We start from the raw sequence: 27,882 nt of genomic DNA, 5'->3' as shown, positions 1-27,882 counted from the left end.
CTCACCCCAGATTTATCTTAAAGGGTAAATTCCAGGACCCCCGAAATCCCTCGGTGAGCTCCCACCTGGCCAGGTCTGCAAACATCTAGCCTCAATGTACAAGATCCGGCGATGGCCGCAACCGGCGGTGTGCACAGCTGCATTTCCTCCCCCAGCCCCAACTCCCGCGTGCAACTTTGCAACTCACGCTCGGGCCCGGCATTGGGGGCGGGCCTATTTACTCGGCCCGTTTGGCGGAAGGATCCCGTGCGCGGACGCGGTTGCGCTCAACCATCTCCGCCCCGCCCCGCCCCGCCCCGCGCCCGGGCCCCGCCCCCTCCCGCGCCCGGGCCCCGCCCCCTCCCGCGCGCCCTATGGCCCATAAAGAAGTCCCGGCCGGGCCGCTGCACTCCCCGCGCGCATCCGTGCGCCGCCCGAGGCTGTCTAAGGAGTCGGCGGCCATTTTGTTCTTCTCGTGGTTCCAGTGGGGAGAGAAGGAGGAAGCAGGGAGCGGGGCGGCAGGGGGGGGGACCCGCTGCGGCTGCTGCCACCGCCGCCACCACCGCCTCTGCTCGTGGCGTGGGAAGGGAGGTGTGAGTCCCGGGCGCGAGCCGGCGGCGGCGCCGCTGCGGGAGGGTCGGCGGTGGGAAGGCGATGGCGGATTTAGATAAACTCAACATCGACAGCATTATCCAACGGCTGCTGGAAGGTAAGGGGGGCGGCGGGCGGCTGAAGGGGGAGGCGGGCCCGAGGGGGCAGGCGGCCCCGGGGGCTCGAGGGAGGGGAGTTGGGAGGCCGGTTGGGCTTGCAGCACCGTGGGGAGTGAGCTCCTCGAGTTGGCCCACGGGCCGGGGACTGCAGCCCTCCGGAGGGAGGCCAGCCCGGGATTCCCAACTTGTCGCCAGCCGCGGACCCTCCAGGCTCCGCTCATTCATTGCACGAGGATGCAGGCTTCCTCCCGGCCGTGGAATTTGAAAACTCCGCTCCCCACCCCCACGTTTCCCGCCCCTACCCGTTTGCCCCCGCACACCGGACGGGTCTTTGGAGCGATGGTTGGGGATCCCAGTCCAGCCCCCTGGACGACGTGTGCCGTACTGTGCGAGATGGACTTTTCGGTGCTCGTCCTCTCGGAAGGCAGTTTGATGAGGGCATGAGTTCCACCGGGTTTGGGGGCTCTTTTCCTGCTTGCTTTTATTTTTATTTTTCGTGGTTCTGGGGTCTTGGGGGGCCCATTTCTTGTTACTTGGTAACAAGCGTTCATGTCTCAAGAGGTGTGAGAACCTGTGTTCGCCTGCTCTCCAAATCCTTTTAAGTTGTTCTAATCTTGGAGAGGTCTCCGCGCTCTTTTCCTGAACGTGCATCTGAACAGGAAGCCAACGAGGCTGACGGTATCATTATCTTTCCAGTGTGCCAGGCTCTGTCTTAAGCACTTTGCGTCCATGAAATTATTACTATAATCATAACTGACGCTACTAAAGCGCTTACTGTGTGTCAGGCATTCTTTGAGCACTTAAGACAGATTTCATTTAATTCTCCCACCCATTGCAAGATATTTGCAATTTTTTTTTGTTTTTGTTATTTTACAGAAGAAACTGAGATGAAGTCACTTAACCAAGGTCACACAGTTAGTGACAGTTGGATTTCAAATGCAGATAGCCGGGAGCTAGAACCCGCCACAGACAACACTGTCACCTTATGTAGGAAGGAAGGTGGCCAGTGGTTAAGTAAAGGTTAATAGAAAGCTTTAAATTTCGGCTCATCTAAGACTAGTGAGGTGCCTGGCAATTGATTCATGTTGATGTGGGAGAGGGGCGAGGTTCAGCTTTTAAAGACGGAAGCTGAAATGAGCTGCTTTCAGATTCAAGGGCATGTCAACGGATGCTAACATCTTATCCAAGACTTTGTAAGAATTCAGTCATATCCCCTAACTTGGAAACTTCATAATGGGAACTTGGCAGTTTTAACTGCTTTTTGCCTTTATACAGTCCTAAAATATTGTTGGACTATAAATGCTGTGAGTGGTGGAGTCGAGGGCATGAACAGTTGGACAGCTCTGGTGTTAGAATTTGCAGATCTTTTAAAGTAAGTTATTAAAATGAAGCTCCTGAAAATATCTCGTCCTTTTCTTAATCTGTGCATTCTTTCCTTTTATGCTGTCTTAAAAAAAAAACCACTAAATGTCATTAAGAACCCCTGAAATGTTCTTGAAATGTTATTGCAGGTGAAAACCTTGTATTGTAGGTGAAAACCTTGTCATTCCTTTAATGCCAGGTATTTATGTAAGAACCATACTTTTTCATACTAGTTAATATAGTTCTTTAATTTATTCGAGGCAGCAGTTGGTCAGAAACTGATTAAAATAGGTTGCTGTAAGAAAGGAACTTTTTGTTAAATATTTTCTTTCTAAATTTTAAAATTCTGCTTATCTCTGCAGGGATATGTGTGGCTTTCTCTGAGGAAACAGGAAAAGTTGGAATTTGCATGGATTAGAAACATTAGAATTTTAAGATCATCTAAGGCTTGCTAATTTAAGTTCTGGTTTGCCCATAACTGCCTCTATTCATAAACAGCTTTTGTTAATTTTGATCTCTAAAATCCTAATAAGTAGTTTGCCTGGTAAGTAATGATACATCTAAAATGAGATCATTGTTTAATAGTTCCTCTTGTTATGTGGCACTTGAAAACCAGGTTTTCTTATATTTCATTTTTTGCTGAAATTTATAAAGCAGTGCATTTTAATGTCTTGGGAATAGGCTAACTGCAAAGTATACTTAAATTTCTTTTTTTCTCGTGGGTGTTAAATTGGCAGAGAAACAGTTGAAGATGATCCATTGAGGATATGTAGATATCTAAGTTAAATGATGTTGGTAATAAATTCTGTGTTTTACAATTTTTTATTTAAGAAAATTAAATTTAATCATTTAAAATAGAAGTGAGAGTCTCACTGTGTTACCCAGGCTGTTCTCAAACTCCTGATTTCAAGCAATCCTCCCACCTCAGCCTCCCCAGGTGCTGGGGTTATAGTCTTGAGCCACCATGCCCAGCCTAAATTTTGTTCTTTTCGTAATGTCCCCAAAACCTTTTTTTCCTCTAAATACTTTAAGATGTAAGTATATCTGAAAGTGGAGGGAATATGACTTTTGTGACTTTGGTGGATTTTTTTACGTGTTCAGAATTGATCTTTTAAGCTTGAGAGCAGTATAAGCTAGTTGAGAAGTAGCTCAGTAATAGTACTAAAAGCTAACTGAAAAGTGAAGTCTTAAGAAAAACAGCATGTTGGTTTAGAGCTTAGTCACTAACCTTTGCAGTTCTTTTCTTCTCTGAACTCTGAGTATTCCTGTAAGCGAGGCATCACCTCTGCAACCCACCATGGATGCTTTTATCCAAGCTCTGCCTTGCTGATGATAAAACCTTAAGGTTTTAACTCCTTAGTATAACTGATGTTAGTTATTTAAATAACTACACAGTAAAACGGCATTTTAAGAGAAAATAAGCCAGCTGTTGATTTGGTCTGATGTATTGAAGAAAAGTGAGATTTGGGGCAGTTTTACTTTGTAAATGACCTCCTTCAAGGAGCCGTGGTGGCTAGCGTTTTTCTTGCATAGCAGGTGGTTGTAACTTACTTCACATCTTGGTTTGCAAGAAGCATCTTTGCTTTGAAGAAGGCCATTGTCAAAGTGCAAGACCATGTCAGGCTCTGCAGAATTGCCTGACTTGTTTTAGTGATTTAAGTATGATCTCTGCCCTGGCTCACAGAAAGTGCTTACAGATTTAATCCTCTGATACATAAGGGTTGTTCTGAAGGTAGGGAGCGTTCAGGTATTCTGAAACTCTAAGATTGTTTAAATAGCGCATGTGTTCAACTTTTTGATGCAGTATAAAATGTTCATATTCTGGTGTTTAGCCATCCTTGGTCCTAAAGATAATAAAGGACAAACATAATGGTTTAAAAAGGGGAAGGTTTCTTAATATGCTAACCAAAAAAAAACAAAAGTAATCTTTCCTAATGAACACCTGTAATTATTTAATTTTTTATTTTATTTTGGAGACAGAGTCTCACTCTGTCACCCAGGCTGGAGTGCAGTGGTGGAATCCCGGCTCACTGCAACCTCTGCCTCCCGGGTTCAAGCGATTCTCGTGCCTCAGCCCCCTGAGTAGCTGGGATTAACAGGCATGCACCACCACGCTCGGCCAAGTTTTTGTATTTTTAGTAGAGATGAGGCCAGGCTGGTTTCGAACTCGTGACCTCAAGTGATCTGCCCGCCTCAGACTCCCAAAGTGCTGGGATTACAGGCATGAGCCACCGTGCCCAGCCTGTAATTATTTGTTTACAGAGCAGGTAATTTTTATACTCACATCCAAGTTGTCAGTTTCTAATTCCCTCATCGATAAGAACTCTGATGTGAGCCCTTGCCCTTCCTTTCCCATCAGTATGTTGGTCATATGCCCACTTCCTCTCCTCCTAGGCAAGGTGGGAAAGCTCTGTTGGAGACAGATGATCTGCAGCTTGCAGGAGTCCTTTTTTAAACCACAGCATTGAAAAAGGATTACTCTCCTTGTGCCCACAGTGCCCTCTTGGCCTGTCAGTAGCAGGAGGTAGCAGTGAAATCTGACAGAATTGTGTGTGACGTTGTGTTTAGGGGGATGTGACACACAGGAGCACTCTGCGTTCTGAGCCTAGGGCGTTCCTCCTCAGAACTGAGCAAATGGACATGCAGTTGTAGCCCAGCAGTGGTCAGCTGTGGAAATTAGTGAGGTGATTTGATGTCTTTGAAAGCACAGTCCTATTACAACCTGTAACCTGTTGTGCAGAATCACAGTACCAGTCAGCCCACTTGACTAGGTGAGGATTCCTGATGGTGAAGCAGGGAAGTTATTGATGTTGTGTGGGCTTCACCATTTAACTTAATTTACAATTGAGGCCATTAGTTGACCTTAGAGATTGAAATATGAAGGAGATAATATTCTGGGTGTCAGTCGCTTTGTAGATAAGAACTGGAAAGTCATTCAAGACCAAGAAGGAAAGATTTCATTTCCATGGAGCTTATGGAATTCCAAGACAGAGTTTGATATTTTAAGATCATACCTCTGTATCCAAAGCATCAAGAACAGATGATGTGTTTGTGGATCTTGGTGACTTGTCTGAAATCTCCAGCTTCCCCACTTCACTGGGGTTTACTGTCATCCCTCTTCTAGAAGGTAGTGGTCATCACCGACAGTAAAGCTTACAGCAAATGAAAACTCAAAATGTAGTCTACTCAGTGGCATATTACCAAAATGTGTTCTTAGACTGGAAAATTAAAGTTTTTAATGGATTGGCTTTACTCTAGGTATAGAAAACTCAAGATGCTTTATTGAGAACAGTAAACAGTGTTTTGCAGCCACATCCTATCTGCCTTGAAAGAACTGGTGTCACTTTTATTTATTTTTTTTACTAGAGACTGGGTCTCACTCTGTCCCCAGGCTGGAGACCTGAACTCCTCGGTTCAAGTGATTTTTCCTCCTCATCTTCCTGGCTAGCCGGATCTATAGGCACACACCACCACACCTGGCTAATTTTTTTTTCTTTTTCCTTTTTTCTTAAAGACAGGGGTGTTGCCTAGGCTGTTCTTGAACTCCTGGCCACAAGCAGTCCTCCCACCTCAGCCTCCCAAAGTGCTGGGATTACAAGCGTGAACCACAGCTCCCTGCCTTGGTGTCACTTATCAATGCCTGAAGTGTAACCCCATCAGTTAGGAAAATCAGGATGGGAGAGGGCAGGGTGTGGAAAAAATTGTAATAATCAGAACATGGAAGTCTTTCTGCTGGTGACTTTGCAGAGAAACTAAAGGATTCTTTTTTCTTTTCTTTTTTTCCTTTTTTTTTTTTTTGAGTCTTTGTCACCCAGGCTGGAGTGCAGTGGCAGGATCTCGGCTCACTGCTACCTCCACCACCCAGGTTCAAGCGATTTCTCCTGCCTCAGCCTCAGCCTCAGCCTCAGTTGTTGAGTAGCTGGGACTACAGGCATGCACCACCATGCCCTGCTAATTTTTGTATTTTTAGTAGAGATGGGGTTTTACCATGTTGGCCAGGCTGGTCTCGAACTCCTGACCTCAGCTGATCCACCCACCTCGGCCTCCCAAAGTGCTGGGATTACGGGCGTTAGACACTGTGCCTGGCCCGAAGGATTCTTGATAACATTTTTGTGGTTTATACTTTTTGCAGAAAAGAACTCAGTTGTTTATGGGAATGCTTAATGTTGGAAGTATTTACTGTTTTTTGTTTTGGTTTGAGTCTTATTTTCCTAAATCTGTCAAATATCATGAGGCTATTGATTCACTGAAATGAATATGATGTGGCATATTGTTAAAATTATCACCTACTTTTTAACAGGATTATTTTAAAACAGCAAAATCTTCGTTGGCTTATTTTTATACCACTTGTGCCTTTCTTAGGTTCTGAAACTTCATTAGAATTCAGCTAGGGCTTTTTTAGTATATGCTATTTCTTTAATATGTTTTTCTTTAAACAATTAAGGGGCCTTTATGTGGCAAGGAAAATACTTTTTTATTCCTCATAAATAATCTCAAACTTGTCTTAAATTTCCTTCCATAGTTTCCATCTTTGCTTTGCTTGTTGCCAGCAACTAACTTTCAAAAGTTAGTATTGCTTATGAGAAAGAACTGGTGTTGTAAATAATCACCAATGCTATTTTATTTATTTATTTTTTTTGAGACAGGGTCTCACTCTGTGGCCCAGGCTGGAGTGCAGTGGCGTGATCTCGGCTCATTGCAGCATCTATCGCCCGGGCTCAAGTGATCCTCCCATCTTAGCCTCCCGAGTAGCTGGGACTACAGGCGCATGCCACCATGTCCAGCTATATTTTGTATTTTTGGTAGAGACTGAATTTCACCATGTTGCCCAGGCTAGTCTCCAACTCCTGAGCTCAAGTGATCCTCCCACCTCGGCCTCCCAAAGTGCTGGGATTATAGGCCCAAGCCACCGCATCTGGCTGCTATTCTTTTATAATTCAAATTTTTACCAGTTTGTTTTCAATAAAAATGTGTGGAAGTTTTTATGATATGCTCATGTCAGTGATTTGCCAGAAAAATAGATCAGATACATTTCTACAGAGCAACCTTCACTTTTAACAGTAATAATACATTTTCCTGAATCTCCCTTTCTAGCCAGATAAAGAAATATTAATACTTCTACTGAAAAGTCACATCCTTAGGTCTAAGTTGGTGTTGCTTTTTTTTTGTTGTTTGTTTGTTTTGAGACAGAGTTTGTTTGTTTGTTTTGAGACCAAGTCTCATTCTTGTTCCCCAGGCTGGAGTGTGATGATGCAATCTGGGCTCACCGCAACCTGCCTCATTGGTTCCAGCGATTCTCCTGCCTCAGCCTCCCGAGTAGCTGGGATTACAGGTGCCTGCCACCATGCCCAGCTAATTTTTGTATTTTTAGTAGAGATGGGGTTTCACCATGTTGGCCAGGCTAGTCTCGAACTCCTTACCTCAGGTGATCCCCCTGCTTCGGACTCCTAAAGTGCTGGGATTACTGGCATGAGCCACCGCGCCTGGCCGAGACGGAGTTTCTTTCTTGTTGCCCAGGATGGAGTGCAGTGGCACAGTCTTGGCTCACTGCAACCTCCATCTCCTGGGTTCAAGTGATTCTCGTGCCTCAGCCTCCTGTGTAGGTGGGATTACAGATGTGTGCCACCATGCCCAGCAAATTTTTGTATTTTTAGTAGAGATGGGGTTTCACCATGGTGGCCAGGCTGGTCTCGAACTCCTAACCTCAGGTCATCCGCCGTCTCAGCCTCCCAAAGTGTTGGGATTACAGGCATGAGCCACCATGCCCGGCCTTCTCCTTTGGTTTTGAAGTTCAGTGTAGAACAGATTCTTAATTGGGGGGGTGGTATGGTGGATGCACCACTAGATCTAGCATCGTGGCCTCATGTCCTTAAGCTCTGTGACTTTGGACTAAGTCACTGTAAAATGGGAGATGACAGTGCCTGACTTCCTAGGATCGTTGACAGGATTGAATGACAATATAAAGCCCTTAGTACAGTGCCTAGTGGATAAGTGCTCAGTAAATGTTAACTACAACGAGTAAATAATTCTGTTTGATGGACATTGAAAATAGCGAAGTGGGCCAGGCGCGGTGGCGCACACCTGTAATCCCAGCTACTTGGGAGGCTGAGGCAGGAGAATCACTTGAACCCAGGAGGTGGAGGTTGCTGTGAGCCACGATCGCATCACTGCACTCCAGCCTGGCAACAGAGCGAGACTGCATCTCAAAAAAAGAAAGAAAAAAATAGTGAGATGAATTTGTATGCTTTTGGCTGATATGGCAACTTTTTTGTTTGTTTTGTTTTGTTTTGTTTTGAGATGGAGTCTCACTCTGTCACCCAGGCTGGAGTACGGTGGCACGATCTCAGCTCACTGCAACCTCCACCTCCCGGGTTCAAGCAATTCTTCTGCCTCAGCCTCCGCAGTAACCAGCCACCATGCCCAGCTTGATATGACAACTTTTAAGAACTCTCCAGTGTTCACTTGGACTGCCAAGCCCCATTTGAAATCTCTGTTAGACCATTCAACATGAAATTTAAGAGTAATTCTAGATTTTCATACTTTGAAAAATACTCCAGTAAAGCCTGGTAAGCAAGTGGCACTATTGTTTTATAATTTTATAGTGCAGAAACAGGCTTTTTGCTCATCAAAAGTATATAGTCTGGGCTGGGCACGGTGGCTCACACCTGTAATCCCGGCACTTTGGGCGCTGAGGCAGGCGGATCACTTGAGGTCGGGAGTTCGAGACCAGCCTGACCAATATGGAGAAACCCCATCTCTACTAAAAATACAAAATTAGCTGGACGTGGTGGCGCATGCCTGTGATCCCAGCTACTCGGGAGGCTGAGGCAGGAGAATTGCTTGAACCCGGGAGACGGAGGTTGCAGTGAGCTGAGATCGCGTCACTGCACTCTAGCGTGGGCAACAAGAGTGAAACTCCGTCTCTAAATAAATAAATATATAGTCTGGAGTATATGTTTAATTCTAATGCCGCCAGTCAACACTACTTAAAGACTTATCCAGATTTCAGTCATGCAACAAATTTTGAGCACCTGCTGCGTGCTGGCTATGGCTCGTGTACACTACAGAGCAGGACTACTGCTGTGAGTTTACTACTGTGGGTTTACATTCTACCAGTGGGTCCAGATGAGCTGGCAGAAGCAAACTGGCAAGTATAAAACAAATACAAGCATGGTTGAGGGGGTGTGGTGGGTAGTGACCTGATGTTGAGAGAGCCTTTCAAAAAGCATGCAGCAAGCTTGTGAGGGGAGAGGAGATGGATGAGAGAAGCTTTTCTCCAGGGTGAAGTGTAGTGTCTGAGCAGAGGCCTGAAGGCTGAGCAGCTGTATGATAGCTGATGGAAGATGGTTTTGGCAATTTCTATCTTTATATAACTTTTTTCCTTCTGCTAATTTTAGGGAATTTAAGAAGCTTTCAGACCATGTTTGTTGATGTTTTTCATAAGCACCATTCTTTAAATAGAAATCTTTATTTTTTCTGGAAAAGCTGCATCTAATCTTAATATTAAGAGTAATTTTTAAGGCCAGGTGCAGTGGCTTATGCATGTAATCCCGGCACTTGGGGGGCCAAAGCAAGAGGATCACTTGAGCCTGGAAAGTTGAGGCTGCAGTGAGCTATGACCATGCCACTGCACTCCAGCCTGGGCACCAGGCTTCTTCAAAAAAGAATTTTTAAATTGTTGTTAGTATTGCTTTTGCTTTTTACTGATCTCTGAATGTCCCCACCCAGAGGACAAACAGAGAAACAGAATAAAGGAGGTAAAACAAATATAAACTATGTTCAAAGGTGACAGTGGAGAGCTTCCAAAGCCAAAAAAAAAAATTGTTAGCAACGTTGATTTCATCTGATGGCGTTGACTAACTACAATAGCATTCATACAACAAAGCCTGCCATTATATGGTATGAGCCAATTATCGCAGAAATATTCTCCTGGAAGACTTAGAGTCAGCTATTCATTCATAAGTGTGGGACTCTGCTGAAAAAAATTCACATTGAAACCGGAAGCTTCTAGGATTTCCTTCCTAGCTAAAAATAAAGCTTCCTGCTGGGCAGTCTGCCCAAGTTTTTGGTTAACTTGTGGTGAAATCACTAATGATTGGCATTTTCTGGCCAATGACGCGGGGATCCCATCTTTCACCGGGAGTATTTCCTGAGTTCCAGCTCTGTATGTGTGTCTAGAGAGAAAAAGAAAATCACTTATGGAAAAAATATTTTTGTTGCTCAGTTGCTGTTTTATTAAATATGCATCTGTTTCATATCTTTCCTCGAAGACTATTATTACTATGCTTTTATTGCTTCTTGTTGTATAATAATTTTATCAGAATGAGACTTAGTTACATATTTTGGGGTCCAGAAGTGAACTTTGTAACTGTAAAATTAAGGTACATTTAGCAGTTCAGTGCTACTTTATCTGTATCTAATGACTATCCAGTCTGTTACAACTGGAACCAAAACAGAAAATTTCTTTCTCACAACTACCTACGTGCTGACAAGTGAGCTCTGTTGCAAAGTTTGTACTTTGATAGAAGAACCCCAAGTGCTCTCGTGGTGTGGATGCCCCATGCTGTGCAATGATTTCTTTCTCCCATTATTATCTTATCTGTTCAAATTATTAGGAAACATGCTTTCTTACAGTATAGCACATGACTGACATCCTTTGCCCTATATAGATGTGAGCATAAACACAAATGCAGGCCCAGAAAATGCATGGCAAAATAAGTACAGTGAACCAACATTTTCTTAATGAAATGAAAACAACACTAACATTTTTTCGTAGGTAAATTCAGTCAGAGATCCTCAGGAGGAGATACCCATGGTCCTCTGAAAAACACTGATGGGGGAGGGTTCTGAGTATTTTCAATCCTGTTTCTTGTCTTGTCTTTTCTTTTTTGTTTTCTTTTTTTCTTTTTTTTTTTTTGAGACAGAGTCTCGCTGTGTTGCCCAGGCTGGAGTGCAGTGGCGCGATCTTGGCTCACTGCAACCTCCGCCTCCCGGGTGCAGGCGATTCTCCTGCCTCAGCCTCCCGAGTAGCTGGGATTACAGGTGCACACCATGTTGGCCAGGATGGTCTGGATCTCTTGACCTCATGATCCGCCCGCCTCAGCCTCCCAAAGTGCTGGGATTACAAGCGTGAGCCATTGCGTCCGGCCTCTAGTCCTGTTTCTAACAGCATTTGCACAGACAGGATGGCTCCTTTTTTGGAATACTATAAAAGAAGTCTTACTTGGTATCGAAGATGCAATTAAATCTTGTCTAAGATTTTAAGATTCTAATTAGACATTAAAACCATGTTTATTGTAAGTGTCCTGAAAATGAAGCCACTCAGAAAGCTAGTTAAACCATGTTTTTGCCCCTTTATCTAAATCTCGTATTTTGTATTTTGGTTTCATTGGACTAATTGCGATTTTTCTCCTGCAGTGAGAGGGTCCAAGCCTGGTAAGAATGTCCAGCTTCAGGAGAATGAAATCAGAGGACTGTGCTTAAAGTCTCGTGAAATCTTTCTCAGTCAGCCTATCCTACTAGAACTTGAAGCACCACTCAAAATATGTGGTAAGTTTGGGGCACACAAGTTATCTTTGGTTACATGATTGATTAACTGAGTCAAGGATATGTTGATGACCTTGTATTAGCTAGCAGAATGATTATCCTGTTTGCGAATAGCTTGGAACTACTTAAAATTCAGTTAAATAGTAGCTTTAGAATAAATACCTCTAATGGACTTAGTTTACTTAGATGTACTTCAGATTTTTTTTTTTTTAATATTTTGCTGAAGGAATAAACGTTGCAGAAGAAAAAAATGAAACTTAAGAATGGAGAGCTGAGGAAAGGTCTGAACTACATGGATGTATAGGAATATGTTTAAGTTTAAAGCAACACTGGTTATAGCTAAAAATAGAACTTCCTTGATGCTGATTTTGTGGTTCTGTTTTCTGCATAATAGAAGCAAATAATCTGTTTTAACTCAATGTAAAACTAAACTTTATTCATTTGAGTAATACATTCTTATAGCATATTTGCATTGATAAAACTTTGTGTTCATGTTTTTAAAAGTAAAATGTTCTTTGGCATTATCTAGCAGGGAGAAATTGAGAGCTAAATGCATTGATGGGTGGGGGGTGGGGGTGGTGTGTATGTGTGTATGTGCTTTTGTTCAGATGGGGCCAAGGCTCACTAGAAGTGCAGCAGTTCTGCTAACACAGTACCCAGAGACTGAGCTGTCAGAGATCTGATATTGATCAGTCAGCCTGAAAGGAATACCATGTTACTTGGCAAGAATGCATGCTTGGACATAATAACCCCTTCCACAGAATAAATTCTTAATTAGTTGAATTTTATGTGAGGTTCTGGACATAACACATATACTTAAAATTTTTGTTAAGCTCAATTGAACTAAATATGATGTAAGACTGGAAATTACTTAGTGTTGGCTGCCCAATTAAACTCTCATTACTAGAGGTCAATGCCATTGTACAATGAGTATTTAAAGAATGTCTTTCCAAAGCTTTGTTAGTGGATTGAGCTTTAAGTATGGGAACACTGTGTAACAAAATTCTTGCTTCCAGGTGACATCCATGGGCAATACTATGATTTGCTGCGACTTTTTGAGTACGGTGGTTTCCCACCAGAAAGCAACTACCTGTTTCTTGGGGACTATGTGGACAGGGGAAAGCAGTCATTGGAGACTATCTGCCTCTTACTGGCCTACAAAATCAAATATCCTGAGAATTTTTTTCTTCTCAGAGGGAACCATGAATGTGCCAGCATCAACAGAATTTATGGATTTTATGATGAATGTAAGTACTTTCCTATATCTAAGGAAGAGTTATTGAAATTAAGATATTTATCATAAACAATTATCATGTACTTCTGTTAGGAATTGTGAGAGTTTAGATGCAGTGGTATCATCTCTCATGATTTCTATTTCATCAACTTGTTTTTAGCTTAGCTTTTTTAGGGGGGTGGGGGAACGCAGTCTCACTCTGTTGCCCAGGCTGGAGTGCAGTAGCACCATCTTACCTCATTGCAACCTCTGCCTCCCAGGCTCAAGCGATCCTTCTGCCTCAGACTCCCAGGTAGCTAGGACTGCAGACATGCATCACCACGCTTGGCTAATTTGTGTATTTTTTTGAAGAGATGGGGTTTCACCTTGTTGCCCAAGCTGATCTGAAACTCCTGGCTCAAGGAATCTGCCCGCCTAGGCCACTCAAAGTACTGGGATTACTGGCGTGAGCCATGGTGCTCAGCCAGTTTTTTCTCTCTTGGGTAGAAAAATAACACTGCCACTGTAATAAAATAAGGTCTTGGATTCTTTTATGATGTGATGATCAGATTAGGAAGTAATGATCATGGTAATGGTTGCTTTAAGATTTAAATTGTTGTATTCACAGATAACTTAATTCTTAGTTGAAATCTGAGAACCATTCCAAATAGTTTTTTTAAGCAACTTTATTATGTAATTTCATTCCATAAAATTAATCTGTTAAAAGTGTACAATTCAGTGATTTGTAGTAAATTTATAGTTATGCAACCATCACCATAGTCCCCAGGCAACCACGAATCTACTTTTTGTCTTTTCTAGAGAATATTGCATGCAAATGGAATCTTGCAATATGTAAATAATTAGTTTTTGAAATTATTGTAGTTTTTCTCCTTCTGGCATATCCACACCCAGGAAGAATGGCAGTAACTTTCCTAAAACTAAAATGTGCTGAACAAAGATTATTTTTACAGTATTTTACACATTTTGTGACCCATTTTGGATTGTTTAATTAAAGGTGCACTTTGATTTGACTGTTGACAAAACACAGTTCTTAAAGCTTTGAAAATAGGCCGGGCACAGTGGCTCATGCCTGTAATCCCAGCACTTTGGGAGGCCACAGCGGGTGGATCACAAGATCAAGAGATCAAGACCTTCCTGGCCAACATGAGGAAACCCCGTCTCTACTAAAAATACAAAAATTAGCCAGGCGTGGTGGCAGATGCCTGTAGTCCCGGCTACTCAGGAGGCTCAGGCAGGAGAATCGCTTGAACCCAGGAGCCGGAGGTTGCAGTGAGCCAAAATCACACCACAGTACTCCAGCCTGGGTGGCAGAGTGAGACTCCGTCTCAAAAAAAAAAAAAAAAGCTTTGAAAATATCAGTTCGATAAAGGGTTTTAAGTCAGAAAAGGTTTTGAGTCTCTACCTTCACCTTCCTTTTGTGCTCATCATTGCTGCCAGGAGGGGTTTCAGGTTTGGAGTGAAGAGGTGGTTAAGGAACTTCAGGTACTTGGCATTTGCTAATATTATAGGGAGATCAGCAAAGGGTTGTCCCTGTGGCCCTCCCCTAGACCACATTGTAACCTAGAGCCTCCAGATGCGGTGTTTTTCCATCTCAATTCACATAGATGTGTTGAGCTAGCACATTTGTTAGAAGTGCATCCTAGAAAGATTATATTCACAGACTGAGCCCTTCTACTACCACCCTTTCCCACAACTGGATGTTTGCTTGGTCTGTGACCTTGAGATCCAGCTGATAAGACGCAGGGTGGCAGGAATATCAGGGACAAAAATTCTGTGGGTTCTGGACTGACTGATAGCATTGAACTTGTACATGAAAGATATTCAATATTAACAGTGATTCTGTGTCAGAGAAGTACCAGTAAGCCAGTTACTACTCCTTAGGTAGTGAAATGCAAGGCAGGTGTGATGGGTTTTTTTTGTTGTTTGTTTTTGAGACAGAGCCTTAGGCTGGAGTGCAGAGGTGGGATCATAGCTTACCACGACCTGTAATTTCTGGGCTTAAGCAATCCTTTCACCTCAGCCTCCCTGAGTGCTGGGATTACAGGCATGAGCCACCACACCAGCCAACACTGTGTTTTGGATACTTATTCCAAGTGTTACTCTTGAGTTAAGAAAGGATTCCTTTTACATAGCTGTTAGCCCAGCAAATACTTTTCATGTTTGCACTGATGAATTCAAATCCAGTTGACCTCATTGTTGTGACATGTATCCTAATGTAATGATACTGGCTGCATCAGTTTCAGTTTCTACTTAATGCAGAGGCCTTTAAAAAATGACTTAGAAGATCAGTGTTGGTTGGTATCAGTTTCGACTCCTGTTTGGTCATCAACACAATTTGTAGATCTTGTACTCAAGCTTCCTCTCTCTCATCAGGCAGATATAATTTGCCATCCAGTCTACTTGTGGGCATGAAAGTGCCCTTGACATAGGTGGCTTTTGGTTGAAGGCTTGCAGACATTTAATATATATATAAAATACTTATTAATTTTATTAAAATGAAAAGTTATATTCAAATGTTGATTTTCATGGGACAATTTAAAAACCACTGCCTGTTTTCCAGGTACGTAAGTACTTTATACTACCATTTCTTTTTTTTTTTTTTTTTTTAAACTTTGCAAATGTGATGGAAAGGCTGAGGTATATGTTGTTGGGTAAAACATGAATGTTTGTTGATCTGTTTCTGCTACTGTAGCTGTCTGATGTACAGTAATGGGAAACCACATTACAGGTTATGGCTCAGAATCTTAGGATTTGGAAGCTAGGCGATTACCCTGGCTAAACCTTTCAGGAGCCAGATGTTCCTAGTGGTCTGAGGTGGCCTTAGGGAGGAAATGAAGAGAGAATAGAAAGAGGCAGGCCCACGCTTAAAGTGCTGAGAGGCAAAAGGAGGAAACAAACTGATTTTTGATGGAGAAGCCAGCAGGAATCGGCAGGAGAAGCTGGAGTGTGTGGCATAATTAAAGAATCAAAGCCCGGCCGTGGTAGCTCATGCCTGTAATTCCAGCACTTTGGGAGGCCAAGGTGGGTGGATCACTTGAGGTCAGGAGTTCAAGACCAGTCTGGCCAACATGGCGAAAACCCATCTCTACTAAAAATACAAAAATTAGGTGTGGTGGTGCACACCTGTAGTCCCGGACACTCAGGAGATTGAGGCAGGAGAATCACTGGAACCTGGGAGACCATGGTTGCAGTGAGCCAAGATTGCGTCGCTTCACTCCACCTAGGTGATGCAGTGAGACCCCACCTCAAAAAAAAATATCCAGATGTGAAGCTGACCTTGGGGAAAGAGGAAGTCACTGTCACTGGGGAGCTAAGACAGCAGCTCTGTTTTTATAATACAGGTTAAGTATTCCTTACCTGGAATGCTTGGGACTAGAAGTGTTGCAGGTTTCAGAGGTTTTTTGTTTTTGCTTTTTTTTTTTTTTTAATTTTGGAATATTTGTGTTATAATTACTGATTAAACATCCCTAATCCAAAAATCTGAAATCCAGAATGCTCCAGTGAGCATTTCCTTTGAGCATCATGTGAGTGCTCAAAAAGTTTCAAATTTTGGAGCATCTTGGATTAGGGATACTCATCCTATGGTGGTGGTGGTAGTAGTAGTAGTAGTATTGCTGTTTGGAAATGGGAGGTGGTGGTTTTGCAGATTGCCCTTCAGCCTTTCGTAAGGAGGAGTTTCCTTTTTTTTTGAGACGGAGTTTCACTCTTGTTGCCCAGGCTGGAGTGCAATGGTGCGATCTCGGCTTACTGCAACCTCTGCCTCCCAGGTTCAAGCAATTTTCCTGCCTCGCCTCCTCAGCCCGGCGGGAGGAGTTTGTTAAACTTTCTGAACCCCCCAGTGAAGGAATTAGTAGCCTCTAAAGAAATATGCAACAGGGTAAACCATAGTCAGCGTTAGACCCAGTCATTGAGAAACTAGAAATTACTAGGAGAAAAGATAACACTCTCCTCTGCCGAGAGAAGGCAAACATTTGTTGAATTTACATTACATTTCAAGCCCTGTGCTAAACTCCCTAAGCTGCTTGATTTGCATTACAGGGTGGGAGGTGTGGTTCAGGTCAGTTGCTTGGGCTGGCGCTAACTCTCAAAGGAGAGGTACAGGTTTAAACCTTTAGATGTCCCTTATAATTTCCGTTCTTTTACATTTGCTGAGGAGAGCTTTACTTCCAACTATGTGGTCAATTTTGGAATAGGTGTGGTGTGGTGCTGAAAAAAATGTATATTCTCTTGATTTGGGGTGGAGAGTTCTGTAGATGTCTATTAGGTCTGCTTGGTGCAGAACGGAGTTCAATTCCTGGGTATCTTTGTTAACTTTCCGTCTTGTTGATCTGTCCAATGTTGACAGTGGGGTGTTAAAGTCTCCCATTATTATTGTGTGGGAGTCTAAGTCTCTTTGTAGGTCACTCAGGACTTGCTTTATGAATCTGGGTGCTCCTGTATTGGGTGCATATATATTTAGGATAGTTAGCTCTTCTTGTTGAATTGATCCCTTTACCATTATGTAATGGCCTTCTTTGTCTCTTTTGATCTTTGCTGGTTTAAAGTCTGTTTTATCAGTGACTAGGATTGCAACCCCTGCCTTTTTTTGTTTTCCATTTGCTTGGTAGATCTTCCTCCATCCTTTTATTTTGAGCCTATGTGTGTCTCTGCACGTGAGATGGGTTTCCTGAATACAGCACACTGATGGGTCTTGACTCTTTATCCAATTTGCCAGTCTGTGTCTTTTAATTGGAGCATTTAGTCCATTTACATTTAAAGTTAATATTGTTATGTGTGAATTTGATCCTGTCATTATGATGTTAGCTGGTTATTTTGCTCGTTAGTTGATGCAGTTTCTTCCTAGTCTCAATGGTCTTTACATTTTGGCATGATTTTGCAGTGGCTGGTACCGGTTGTGCCTTTCCATGTTTAGTGCTTCCTTCAGGAGCTCTTTTAGGGCAGGCCTGGTGGTGACAAAATCTCTCAGCATTTGCTTGTCTGTAAAGTATTTTATTTCTCCTTCACTTATGAAGCTTAGTTTGGCTGGATATGAAATTCTGGGTTGAAAATTCTTTTCTTTAAGAATGTTGAATATTGGCTCCCACTCTCTTCTGGCTTGTAGAGTTTCTGCCGAGAGATCCGCTGTTAGTCTGATGGGCTTCCCTTTGTGGGTAACCCGACCTTTCTGTCTGGCTGCCCTTAACATTTTTTCCTTCATTTCAACTTTGGTGAATCTGACAATTATGTGTCTTGGAGTTGCTCTTCTCGAGGAGTATCTTTGTGGTGTTCTCTGTATTTCCTGAATCTGAATGTTGGCCTGCCTTGCTAGATTGGGGAAGTTCTCCTGGATAATATCCTGCAGAGTGTTTTCCAACTTGGTTCCATTCTCCCCGTCACTTTCAGGTACACCAGTCAGATGCAGATTTGGTCTTTTCACATAGTCCCATATTTCTTGGAGGCTTCGTTCGTTTCTTTTTATTCTTTTTTCTCTAAACTTCCCTTCTCGCTTCATTTCATTCATTTCATCTTCCATCACTGATACCCTTTCTTCCAGTTGATCGCATTGGCTCCTGAGGCTTCTGCATTCTTCACGTAGTTCCCGAGCCTTGGCTTTCAGCTCCTTTAAGCACTTCTCTGTATTGGTAATTATAACAAACTGTCTCTCAGACCACAGTGCAATCAAACTAGAATTCAGGATTAAGAAACTCACTCAAAACCGCTCAACTACATGGAAACTGAACGACCTGCTCCTGAATGACTACTGGGTACATAACAAAATGAAAGCAGAAATAAAGATGTTCTTTGAAACCAACGAGAACAAAGACACAACATACCAGAATCTCTGGGACACATTCAAAGCAGTGTGTAGAGGGAAATTTATAGCACTAAATGCCCGCAAGAGAAAGCAGGAAAGATCCAAAATTGACACCCTAACATCACAATTAAAAGAACTAGAAAAGCAAGAGCAAACACATTCAAAAGCTAGCAGAAGGCAAGAAATAACTAAAATCAGAGCAGAATTGAAGGAAATAGAGACAAAAAAAACCCTTCAAAAAATTAATGAATCCAGGAGCTGGTTTTTTGAAAGGATCAACAAAATTGATAGACCGCTAGCAAGACTAATAAAGAAAAAGAGAAGAATCAAATAGATGCAATAAAAAATGATAAAGGGGATATCACCACCGATCCCACAGAAATACAAACTACCATCAGAGAATACTACAAACACCTCTACGCAGATAAACTAGAAAATCTAGAAGAAATGGATAAATTCCTCGACACATACACTCTCCCAAGACTAAACCAGGAAGAAGTTGAATCTCTGAATAGACCAATAACAGGGTCTGAAATTGTGGCAATAATCAATAGCTTACCAACCAAAAAGAGTCCAGGACCAGATGGATTCACAGCCGAATTCTACCAGAGGTACAAGGAGGAACTGGTACCATTCCTTCTGAAACTATTCCAATCAATAGAAAAAGAGGGAATCCTCCCTAACTAATTTTATGAGGCCAGCATCATCCTGATACCAAAGCCGGGCAGAGACACAACCAAAAAAGAGAATTTTAGACCAATATCCTTGACGAACATTGATGCAAAAATCCTCAATAAAATACTGGCAAACCGAATCCAGCAGCACATCAAAAAGCTTATCCACCATGATCAAGTGGGCTTCATCCCTGGGATGCAAGGCTGGTTCAATATACGCAAATCAATAAATGTAATCCAGCATATAAACAGAACCAAAGACAAAAACCACATGATTATCTCAATAGATGCAGAAAAGGCCTTTGACAAAATTCAACAACCATTCATGCTAAAAACTCTCAATAAATTAGGTATTGATGGAACGTATCTCAAAATAATAAGAGCTATCTATGACAAACCCACAGCCAATATCATACTGAATGGGCAAAAACTGGAAGCATTCCCTTTGAAAACTGGCACAAGACAGGGATGCCCTCTCTCACCACTCCTATTCAACATAGTGTTGGAAGTTCTGGGCAGGGCATTTAGGCAGGAGAAGGAAATAAAGGGTATTCAATTAGGAAAAGAGGAAGCCAAATTGTCCCTGTTTGCAGACGACATGACTGTATATCTAGAAAACCCCATTGTCTCAGCCCAAAATTTCCTTAAGCTGATAAGCAACTTCAGCAAAGTCTCAGGATACAAAATCAATGTACAAAAATCACAAGCATTCTTATACACCAATAACAAACAGTGAGCCAAATCATGAGTGAACTCCCATTCACAATTGCTTCAAAGAGAATAAAATACTTAGGAATCCAACTTACAAGGGACGTGAAGGACCTCTTCAAGGAGAACTACAAACCACTGCTCAATGAAATAAAAGAGGATACAAACAAATGGAAGAACATTCCATGCTCATGGGTAGGAAGAATCAATATCGTGAAAATGGCCATACTACCCAAGGTAATTTATAGATTCAATGCCATCCCCATCAAGCTACCAATGACTTTCTTCACAGAATTGGAAAAAACTACTTTAAAGTTCATATGGAACCAAAAAAGAGCCCACATCGCCAAATCAATCCTAAGCCAAAAGAACAAAGCTGGAGGCATCACGCTGCCTGACTTCAAACTATACTACAAGGCTACAGTAACCAAAACAGCATGGTACTGGTACCAAAACAGAGACATAGATCAATGGAACAGAACAGAGCCCTCAGAAATAACGCCGCATATCTACAACTATCTGATCTTTGACAAACCTGAGAAAAACAAGCAATGGGGAAAGGATTCCCTATTTAATAAACGGTGCTGGGAAAACTGGCTAGCCATATGTAGAAAGCTGAAACTGGATCCCTTCCTTACACCTTATACAAAAATTAATTCAAGATGGATTAAAGACTTAAACAGACCTAAAACCATAAAAACCCTAGAAGAAAACCTAGGCATTACCATTCAGGACATGGGCATGGGCAAGGACTTCATGTCTAAAACACCAAAAGCAATGGCAACAAAAGCCAAAATTGACACATGGGATCTAATTAAACTAAAGAGCTTCTGCATAACAAAAGAAACTACCATCAGAGTGAACAGGCAACCTACAAAATGGGAGAAAATTTTCACAACCTACTCATCTGACAAAGGGCTAATATCCAGAATCTACAATGAACTCAAACAAATTTACAAGAAAAAAACAACCCCATCAAAAAGTGGGCAAAGGATATGAACAGACACTTCTCAAAAGAAGACATTTGTGCAGCCAAAAGACACATGAAAAAATGTTCACCATCACTGGCCATCAGAGAAATGCAAATCAAAACCACAATGAGATACCATCTCACACCAGTTAGAATGGCAATCATTAAAAAGTCAGGAAACAACAGGTGCTGGAGAGAATGTGGAGAAATAGGAACACTTTTACACTGTTGGTGGGACTGTAAACTAGTTCAACCATTGTGGAAGTCCGTGTGGCGATTCCTCAGGGATCTAGAACTAGAAATACCATTTGACCCAGCCATCCCATTACTGGGTATATACCCAAAGGACTATAAATCATTCTACTATAAAGACACATGCACATGTATGTTTATTGCAGCACTATTCACAATAGCAAAGACTTGGAACCAACCCAAATGTCCAGCAATGATAGACTGGTTTAAGCAAATGTGGCACATATACACCATGGAATACTATGCAGCCATAAAAAATGATGAGTTCATGTCCTTTGTAGGGACATGGATGAAATTGGAAATCATCATTCTCAGTAAACTATCGCAAGGACAAAAAACCAAACACCACATGTTCTCACTCATAGATGGGAATTGAACAATGAGAACACATGGACACAGGAAGGGGAACATCACACTCTGGGGACAGTTGTGGGGTGGGGGGAGGGGGGAGGGATAGCATTAGGAGATATACCTAATGCTAAATGACGAGTTAATGGGTGCAGCACACCAGCATGGCACATGTATACTTATGTAACCTGCACATTGTGCACGTGTACCCTAAAACTTAAAGTATAATAAAAAAAAAAACCTTTAGATGTCCCTGTAGTCCCCAGGAAAAGAGATTAAGGACAAACTCTTGGTTTGTTTTGTTTGTTTTGTTCTTTGAGACGGAATTTTGCTCTTGTTGCCCAAGCCGGAGTGCAATGGCACAATCAAGGCTTACCATAACCTCTGCCTCCCAGGTTCAAGCGACTCTTCTGCCTCAGCCTCCCAAGTAGCTGGGATTACAGGCATGCGCCACCACACCCAGCTAATTTTTGTATTTTTAGTAGAGATGGGATTTCTCCATGTTGGTCAGGCTGTTCTCAAACTCCCAACCTCAGATGGTCTGCCCACCTCAGCCTCCCAAAGTGCTGGGATTACAGGTGTGAGCCACTGCACCTGGCCAAACTGGTTTTTAAAGATTGTGCTTAGTTTAGTAAGTACAGGAAACAAAGGCATCTGGACAATTGGACAGTCCTCAACCAATCCATAGAAATTTGTTCTTGCAAGGTATGTGAGTAGGTTTTAAACTCAGAACATCAGTTTCCTGTAGAACCAGTGCATAGAGGCATATTTCTGTCAGAACTGCACTCTGACTCCAGAATGTGTGGATGCGTGTGCTGTTGAGGGAACAAGACCACCCTGTAACATCAGGCCTGTGGGAGCATGTGGAGTCTGTGCAGTGTTGGAAACAAATGCCCTGTAGTGCCTGTGAGAGGCAGCCACTGCCGTGTGATCATTGTGCCTCCTGCTAGAGTACTGAGGGCTGGAGATCCTCTGGTATCAGTAGTAGGTTATTGAGTGGGGTACATGGGGGATGGGTGCTAACTCAGGTTTCCTCAGAAGGAAGGTCGTAACGCCACATGTGTAAGTTCTCATTGAATTCAGAAGTAGGGAACTAGCTGCAGTGAGATTGGACAGAGCAGACAATTTCAAACAGAATTGATGCTACCAGATAATTCCTGGGATTTGATGGCAGTCCTTAATCGTTATCAAATCTGGAATTCTGGTTTCATGCTTCTGTGGAATTTAAAAAGATTTCATGTGAAAATGTAAGTCATTGCTTTTAGATCAGATATGTGTCTCTCCTAAACCCCTTCCTTCCAGGAGAGTCTTTCTTTAAAGAGATGGGGTCTCACTATGTTGCCCAAGCTGGTCTTGAACTCCTGGGCTCAAGCCATCCTCCTACCTCAGCCTCCCGAAGTGCTGGGATTACAGGTCTGACCCACCACGCCCAGCTCTTATTTTAAAAGAGCCTTAAAATAAGATGGTTTTATTAAGATTCTTAATAAAAACATAGTTTCATTTGCTTAAAAGGCACCCAGAGTCTTGCTTTGGAGGAAGTTAATCCTGAGAGAATGAGCCTACAGAACAGTAATACTCTCTTTTTAATCACAGGTAAAAGAAGATACAACATTAAACTATGGAAAACTTTCACAGACTGTTTTAACTGTTTACCGATAGCAGCCATCGTGGATGAGAAGATATTCTGCTGTCATGGAGGTAGGTGGGCTGATTTTTGTTCCAAATAGGTTTTGATCCCTTCCAAAGGGTGAACACTTTAACATTTGTGAGTTATCGTTGGGATGACTTTCTCTGACAGAACACTCCTTTGTTGATGTGTTGCATTGCACTTTCACTCTGATACAGCCAGGATCATTTGGATAAAAATCTTAAGGAATTGATTTATGGGAATTCTAGACTCTGTAAGTTAGGTTTGAAAATAGAGCAGAAAATTTTTATTTTTATTTTATTTTTTGTAAGGATGAGTTCTCACCATGTTGCCCAGTCTGGTCACAAATTCCTGGGCTCAAGCAATCCTCCTGCCTCGGACTTCCAAAGTGCTGGGTTACAGGCGTGAGCCACCATGCCCGGCTCAGAAAAGTTTTTTGTTTTTTGTTTTTTTTTTGAGACAGAGTCTCGCTCTCTCGCCCAGGTTGGAGTGCAGTGGCACCATCTTGGCTCACTGCAAGCTCTGCCTCCCAGGTTCACGCCATTCTCCTGCCTCAGCCTCCCGAGTAACTGGGACTACAGGCACCCGCCACCATGCTTGGCTAATGTTTTGTATTTTTAGTAGAGACAGGGTTTCACCCTGTTAGCCAGGATGGTCTCGATCTCCTGACCTCGTGATCCACCCGCCTCGGCCTCCAAAAGTTCTGGGATTACAGGCGTGAGCCACCGCGCCCGGCAGAAAAGTATTTTTAACTATAAAATGAACAATGTGTAATTTGCTGTGCCAGAGATCCTCTAGAACACTCAAGATGTGAATAGATTTTCCCTTGATTGTTTTTTATCCTCTCAGAACTTTCTCTGACTTGGATTTTGAAAGTTATTTTGGCCAGGCATAGTGGCTCGCATCTGTAATTCCAGCACTTTTGAGAGGCCAAGCCAGGAGGATTGCTTGATGCCATGAATATGAGAACAACCTGTAACATATCGAGACGCCTGTCATTAGAAAAAGTTTTAAAAGTTAGCCAGGTGTAATGGTGCACACCTGTAGCCGTAGCTATTTGGGAGGCTGAGGCGGGAGGATTGCTTGAACCCAGAGGTTTAAGGCTGCAGTGAGCTATGATCGCACCACTGCACTCCAGCCTAGGCAACAGAGCAAGACCGTATCTCTAAAAATATATACATATACATATATATGTTATAAGCTGTTTTGCTTTGCTCAGTGGTTGTGCTTTCTATAATGTAATTAAAATAGTAATTGCAAAGAGAATTTCTTTTCATGTATGGTCTGAAATTAATCAGCCATCAAAAAGCCTGCATAATGTCTTTTATCTCTGTGCTTCTGTACTTAGACAGGTTTTGGTAGAGTTGGATACATGGTTTTTAACTCTTACAATATGCATCCCATATTGTAACTCGATATAATAAGCTCTTATAGATTTTAATGGTCTGTGAACAGTGCAGGTTTCCTAGAGAACTACCTCACACTGAGCATCCTTATCTTCTCAGCTCAGTCATTGTAAGCCATCAATCATAACATCGCTCATTATTGTCATCAACTGGGGGAAGCCCATAGAAGAGTTTTTTAAATCACTGGATTTTATTTTACAGTGTTCTGTATAATATAACTGTTTCCATGTATTGTTTAAACCTGCTGCACCCCATGCCTTACTGCATATAATTCTAGTGTGTATCCAATGTTGTCCTTTTTCTGTGTTTTTTTTTCTTTTAACCAAAAGTAAATAAAATATAATCATAGATTTCAGTTTTTATGTCAGGATTATTGAATTTCTGTGTAGACAAATGGAACTTATGAAGGGGTAGTATCCTTTTAAAAGTTCTGCTTTCTTCATTTTTTTTTTCCTCATTGAATAGGTTTATCACCAGATCTTCAATCTATGGAGCAGATTCGGCGAATTATGCGACCAACTGATGTACCAGATCAAGGTCTTCTTTGTGATCTTTTGTGGTCTGACCCCGATAAAGATGTCTTAGGCTGGGGTGAAAATGACAGAGGAGTGTCCTTCACATTTGGTGCAGAAGTGGTTGCAAAATTTCTCCATAAGCATGATTTGGATCTTATATGTAGAGCCCATCAGGTATTGATTTTGAATTTTACATGTACACTTAAGAGCATGTGTGTGAGCACAGATTCTCCTTGTTGATTTTGGTGGGTAGGTATTGCTTATTTATACAAAGTGTTTCTGGAACACAAGATATCAGGCTCAATGGGAAACTGAAACATGGTTTTACTCACCTAGTATTTGCACCTATTTATACTGAAAAAATTTTCTCTTTAAGGTGGTTGAAGATGGATATGAATTTTTTGCAAAGAGGCAGTTGGTCACTCTGTTTTCTGCGCCCAATTATTGTGGAGAGTTTGACAATGCAGGTGCCATGATGAGTGTGGATGAAACACTAATGTGTTCTTTTCAGGTAGAGTGTGCTTTCAACATTATTTCCTTTTAATATGTTTACACTTTGCTGATTGAAAAATATAATTGCTACTTTTTGCCTAGTGTTCATTTATGCTGAGTAGGCTAAGTTTTTATTTTCCCTTAACTAGTGTGTATCATAGTTGAATAATGTGTGGATCCCTTGTAAAAGAAAAAATTAATTATGGCACCTTTCCCCAGTGTTGAATTACAATTTTTTGCATTGCATATTGGCTCCTTATGCTTATGGCTCTTTTACTGTAAATCTAAAACCATAATGACAATGTAATATTCAGCTAAAATTAAATCACCACTTGCATGTGAAAAGTACTGAGTGCCTTGTGCTGTGTGTTTACTTAGTTCTGCCCTCTAGTCTAACTTCCACAAAACTTCTGTTAATGTACCATGACATCATTTGGCCTTCAGTTGGCACAAAAGCATTATTTAGAATCTGCCTTGGCCTTTTTCTCATTTGCTTATTATGATACTTGTACAACTTCAAGCCAGCCTAGTCATAAACATAAATACAGCCACAAAATCATGTGGCAGTCATCAGTTAAATGAATTAAAATAGTTTTTTACCAATTATCAGAGAGAACTTGCAGCTTTCAAAATTCCAAAGATTGTGCAAGGATCCCCTACAGGTTGGAGAAACACTTTTGTAAAGAACTTTCTCCCCTGTGTCAGAAGGAGTAGCTAAAGATACTACCAGGTGTAGACTTCAGAATATTGTCATTATACTCAGAGACAAAATAATTTGTCCAGATAATAGATTTTATCTGTTCGTCATAGCATTAATTACTAAATGTTTACATTCAACGTAGCTTGTGTTAATATGCTAGGGGGGCTTTTACACTTGTTGGGGCAGTTGTAAACACCATCTGAACAGAAGATCTGAATGAAATTTAAGGACTCTTAAGATTTGGGGTTGAGTATATTTCCTAAATGAACTGTCTTTTGAATCTCCAGATTTTAAAGCCTGCAGAGAAAAAGAAGCCAAATGCCACGAGACCTGTAACGCCTCCAAGGGGTATGATCACAAAGCAAGCAAAGAAATAGATGTCATTTTGACACTGCCTAGTCGGGACTTGTAACATAGAGTATATAACCTTCATTTTTAAGACTGTAATGTGTACTGGTCAGCTTGCTCAGATAGATCTGTGTTTGTGGGGGCCTTTCCTTCCATTTTTGATTTAGTGAATGGCATTTGCTGGTTATAACAGCAAATGAAAAACTCTTCACTCCAAAAAGAAAAGTGTTTTGTTTTTTAATTCTGTTCCTTTTGCAAACAATTTTAATGATGATGTTAAAGCTGTACACCCCAGGACAGTTTATCCTGTCTAAGGAGTAAGTGTACAATTGATCTTTTTTAAGTCAGTACAACCCATAATCATGTAAATGCTCATTTTCTTTAGGACATAAAGAGAGCCCTAGGGTGCTCTGAATCTGTACATGTTCTTGTCATAAAATGCATACTGTTGATACAAACCACTGTGAACATTTTTTATTTGAGAATTTTGTTTCAAAGGGATTGCTTTTTCCTCTCATTGTCTTGTTATGTACAAACTAGTTTTTATAGCTATCAACATTAGGAGTAACTTTCAACCTTGCCAGCATCACTGGTATGATGTATATTTAATTAAAGCACACTTTTCCCCGACCGTATACTTAAAATGACAAAGCCATTCTTTTAAATATTTGTGACTTTCCTAAAGCCAAAGTTTCTGTTGAATTATGTTTTGACACACCCCTAAGTACAAGGTGGTATGGTTGTGTACACATGCTGCCTTCTTAGGGATTCAAAAACAGGTTTTTGATTTTGAATAGCAATTAGTGATATAGTGCTGTTTAAGCTACTAATGATTAAAGGTAATAACATTTTGTACAATTTCCATATAGCCTATTCATTAAGTAATCTTTTTACAGTTGCATCAGGCCTGAACCCGTCCATTCAGAAAGCTTCAAATTATAGAAACAATACTGTTCTATACGAGTGACCGATTATGCTTTCTTTGGCCTACATTCTTTATTCTGCGGTGAAGTTGAGGCTTATAAGTTAAAACAAAGGAACTAACTTACTGTCCACCAGTTTATACAGAACTCACAGTACCTATGACTTTTTTAAACTAAGATCTGTTAAAAAAGAAATCTGTTTCAACAGATGACCGTGTACAATACCATGTGGTGAAAATGAATTCAGACTTATTAAATGATGAACTTGTTAAA

At 41.6% G+C, this 27,882-nt stretch overlaps 1 protein-coding gene across 1 annotated transcript; it reads left to right on the top strand.

The window, feature by feature from the left end:
- Positions 1-394: 394 nt before the first annotated feature.
- Positions 395-27,882, top strand: PPP1CC (protein phosphatase 1 catalytic subunit gamma). Its single transcript, XM_002823743.6, has 8 exons — positions 395-688; positions 11,469-11,600; positions 12,614-12,844; positions 23,171-23,275; positions 25,097-25,320; positions 25,523-25,657; positions 26,626-26,686; positions 27,583-27,882. Exons 1-8 carry the CDS (start codon positions 634-636, stop codon positions 27,651-27,653), a joined length of 1,014 nt encoding a protein of 337 aa, XP_002823789.2. The 5' UTR covers positions 395-633; the 3' UTR covers positions 27,654-27,882.

Source organism: Pongo abelii, chromosome 10 (genome assembly GCF_028885655.2).
Source record: "Pongo abelii isolate AG06213 chromosome 10, NHGRI_mPonAbe1-v2.0_pri, whole genome shotgun sequence".
NCBI classification, from domain to species: Eukaryota; Metazoa; Chordata; class Mammalia; order Primates; family Hominidae; genus Pongo; species Pongo abelii.
Note: the sequence above shows the minus strand (reverse complement) of the source record. Positions and strands in the feature narration are given on the sequence as shown.

What these genes read in the sequence shown, in the direction of transcription:
- PPP1CC (XM_002823743.6), top strand. Translation starts at nt 634, where the DNA reads ATGGCGGATTTAGATAAACTCAACATCGACAGCATTATCCAACGGCTG. An exon ending in TATCCAACGGCTGCTGGAAG is followed by an intron (nt 689 to 11,468) that starts GTAAGGGGGGCG and finishes TTTCTCCTGCAG; the next exon opens with TGAGAGGGTCCAAGCCTGGT. An exon ending in AGCACCACTCAAAATATGTG is followed by an intron (nt 11,601 to 12,613) that starts GTAAGTTTGGGG and finishes TCTTGCTTCCAG; the next exon opens with GTGACATCCATGGGCAATAC.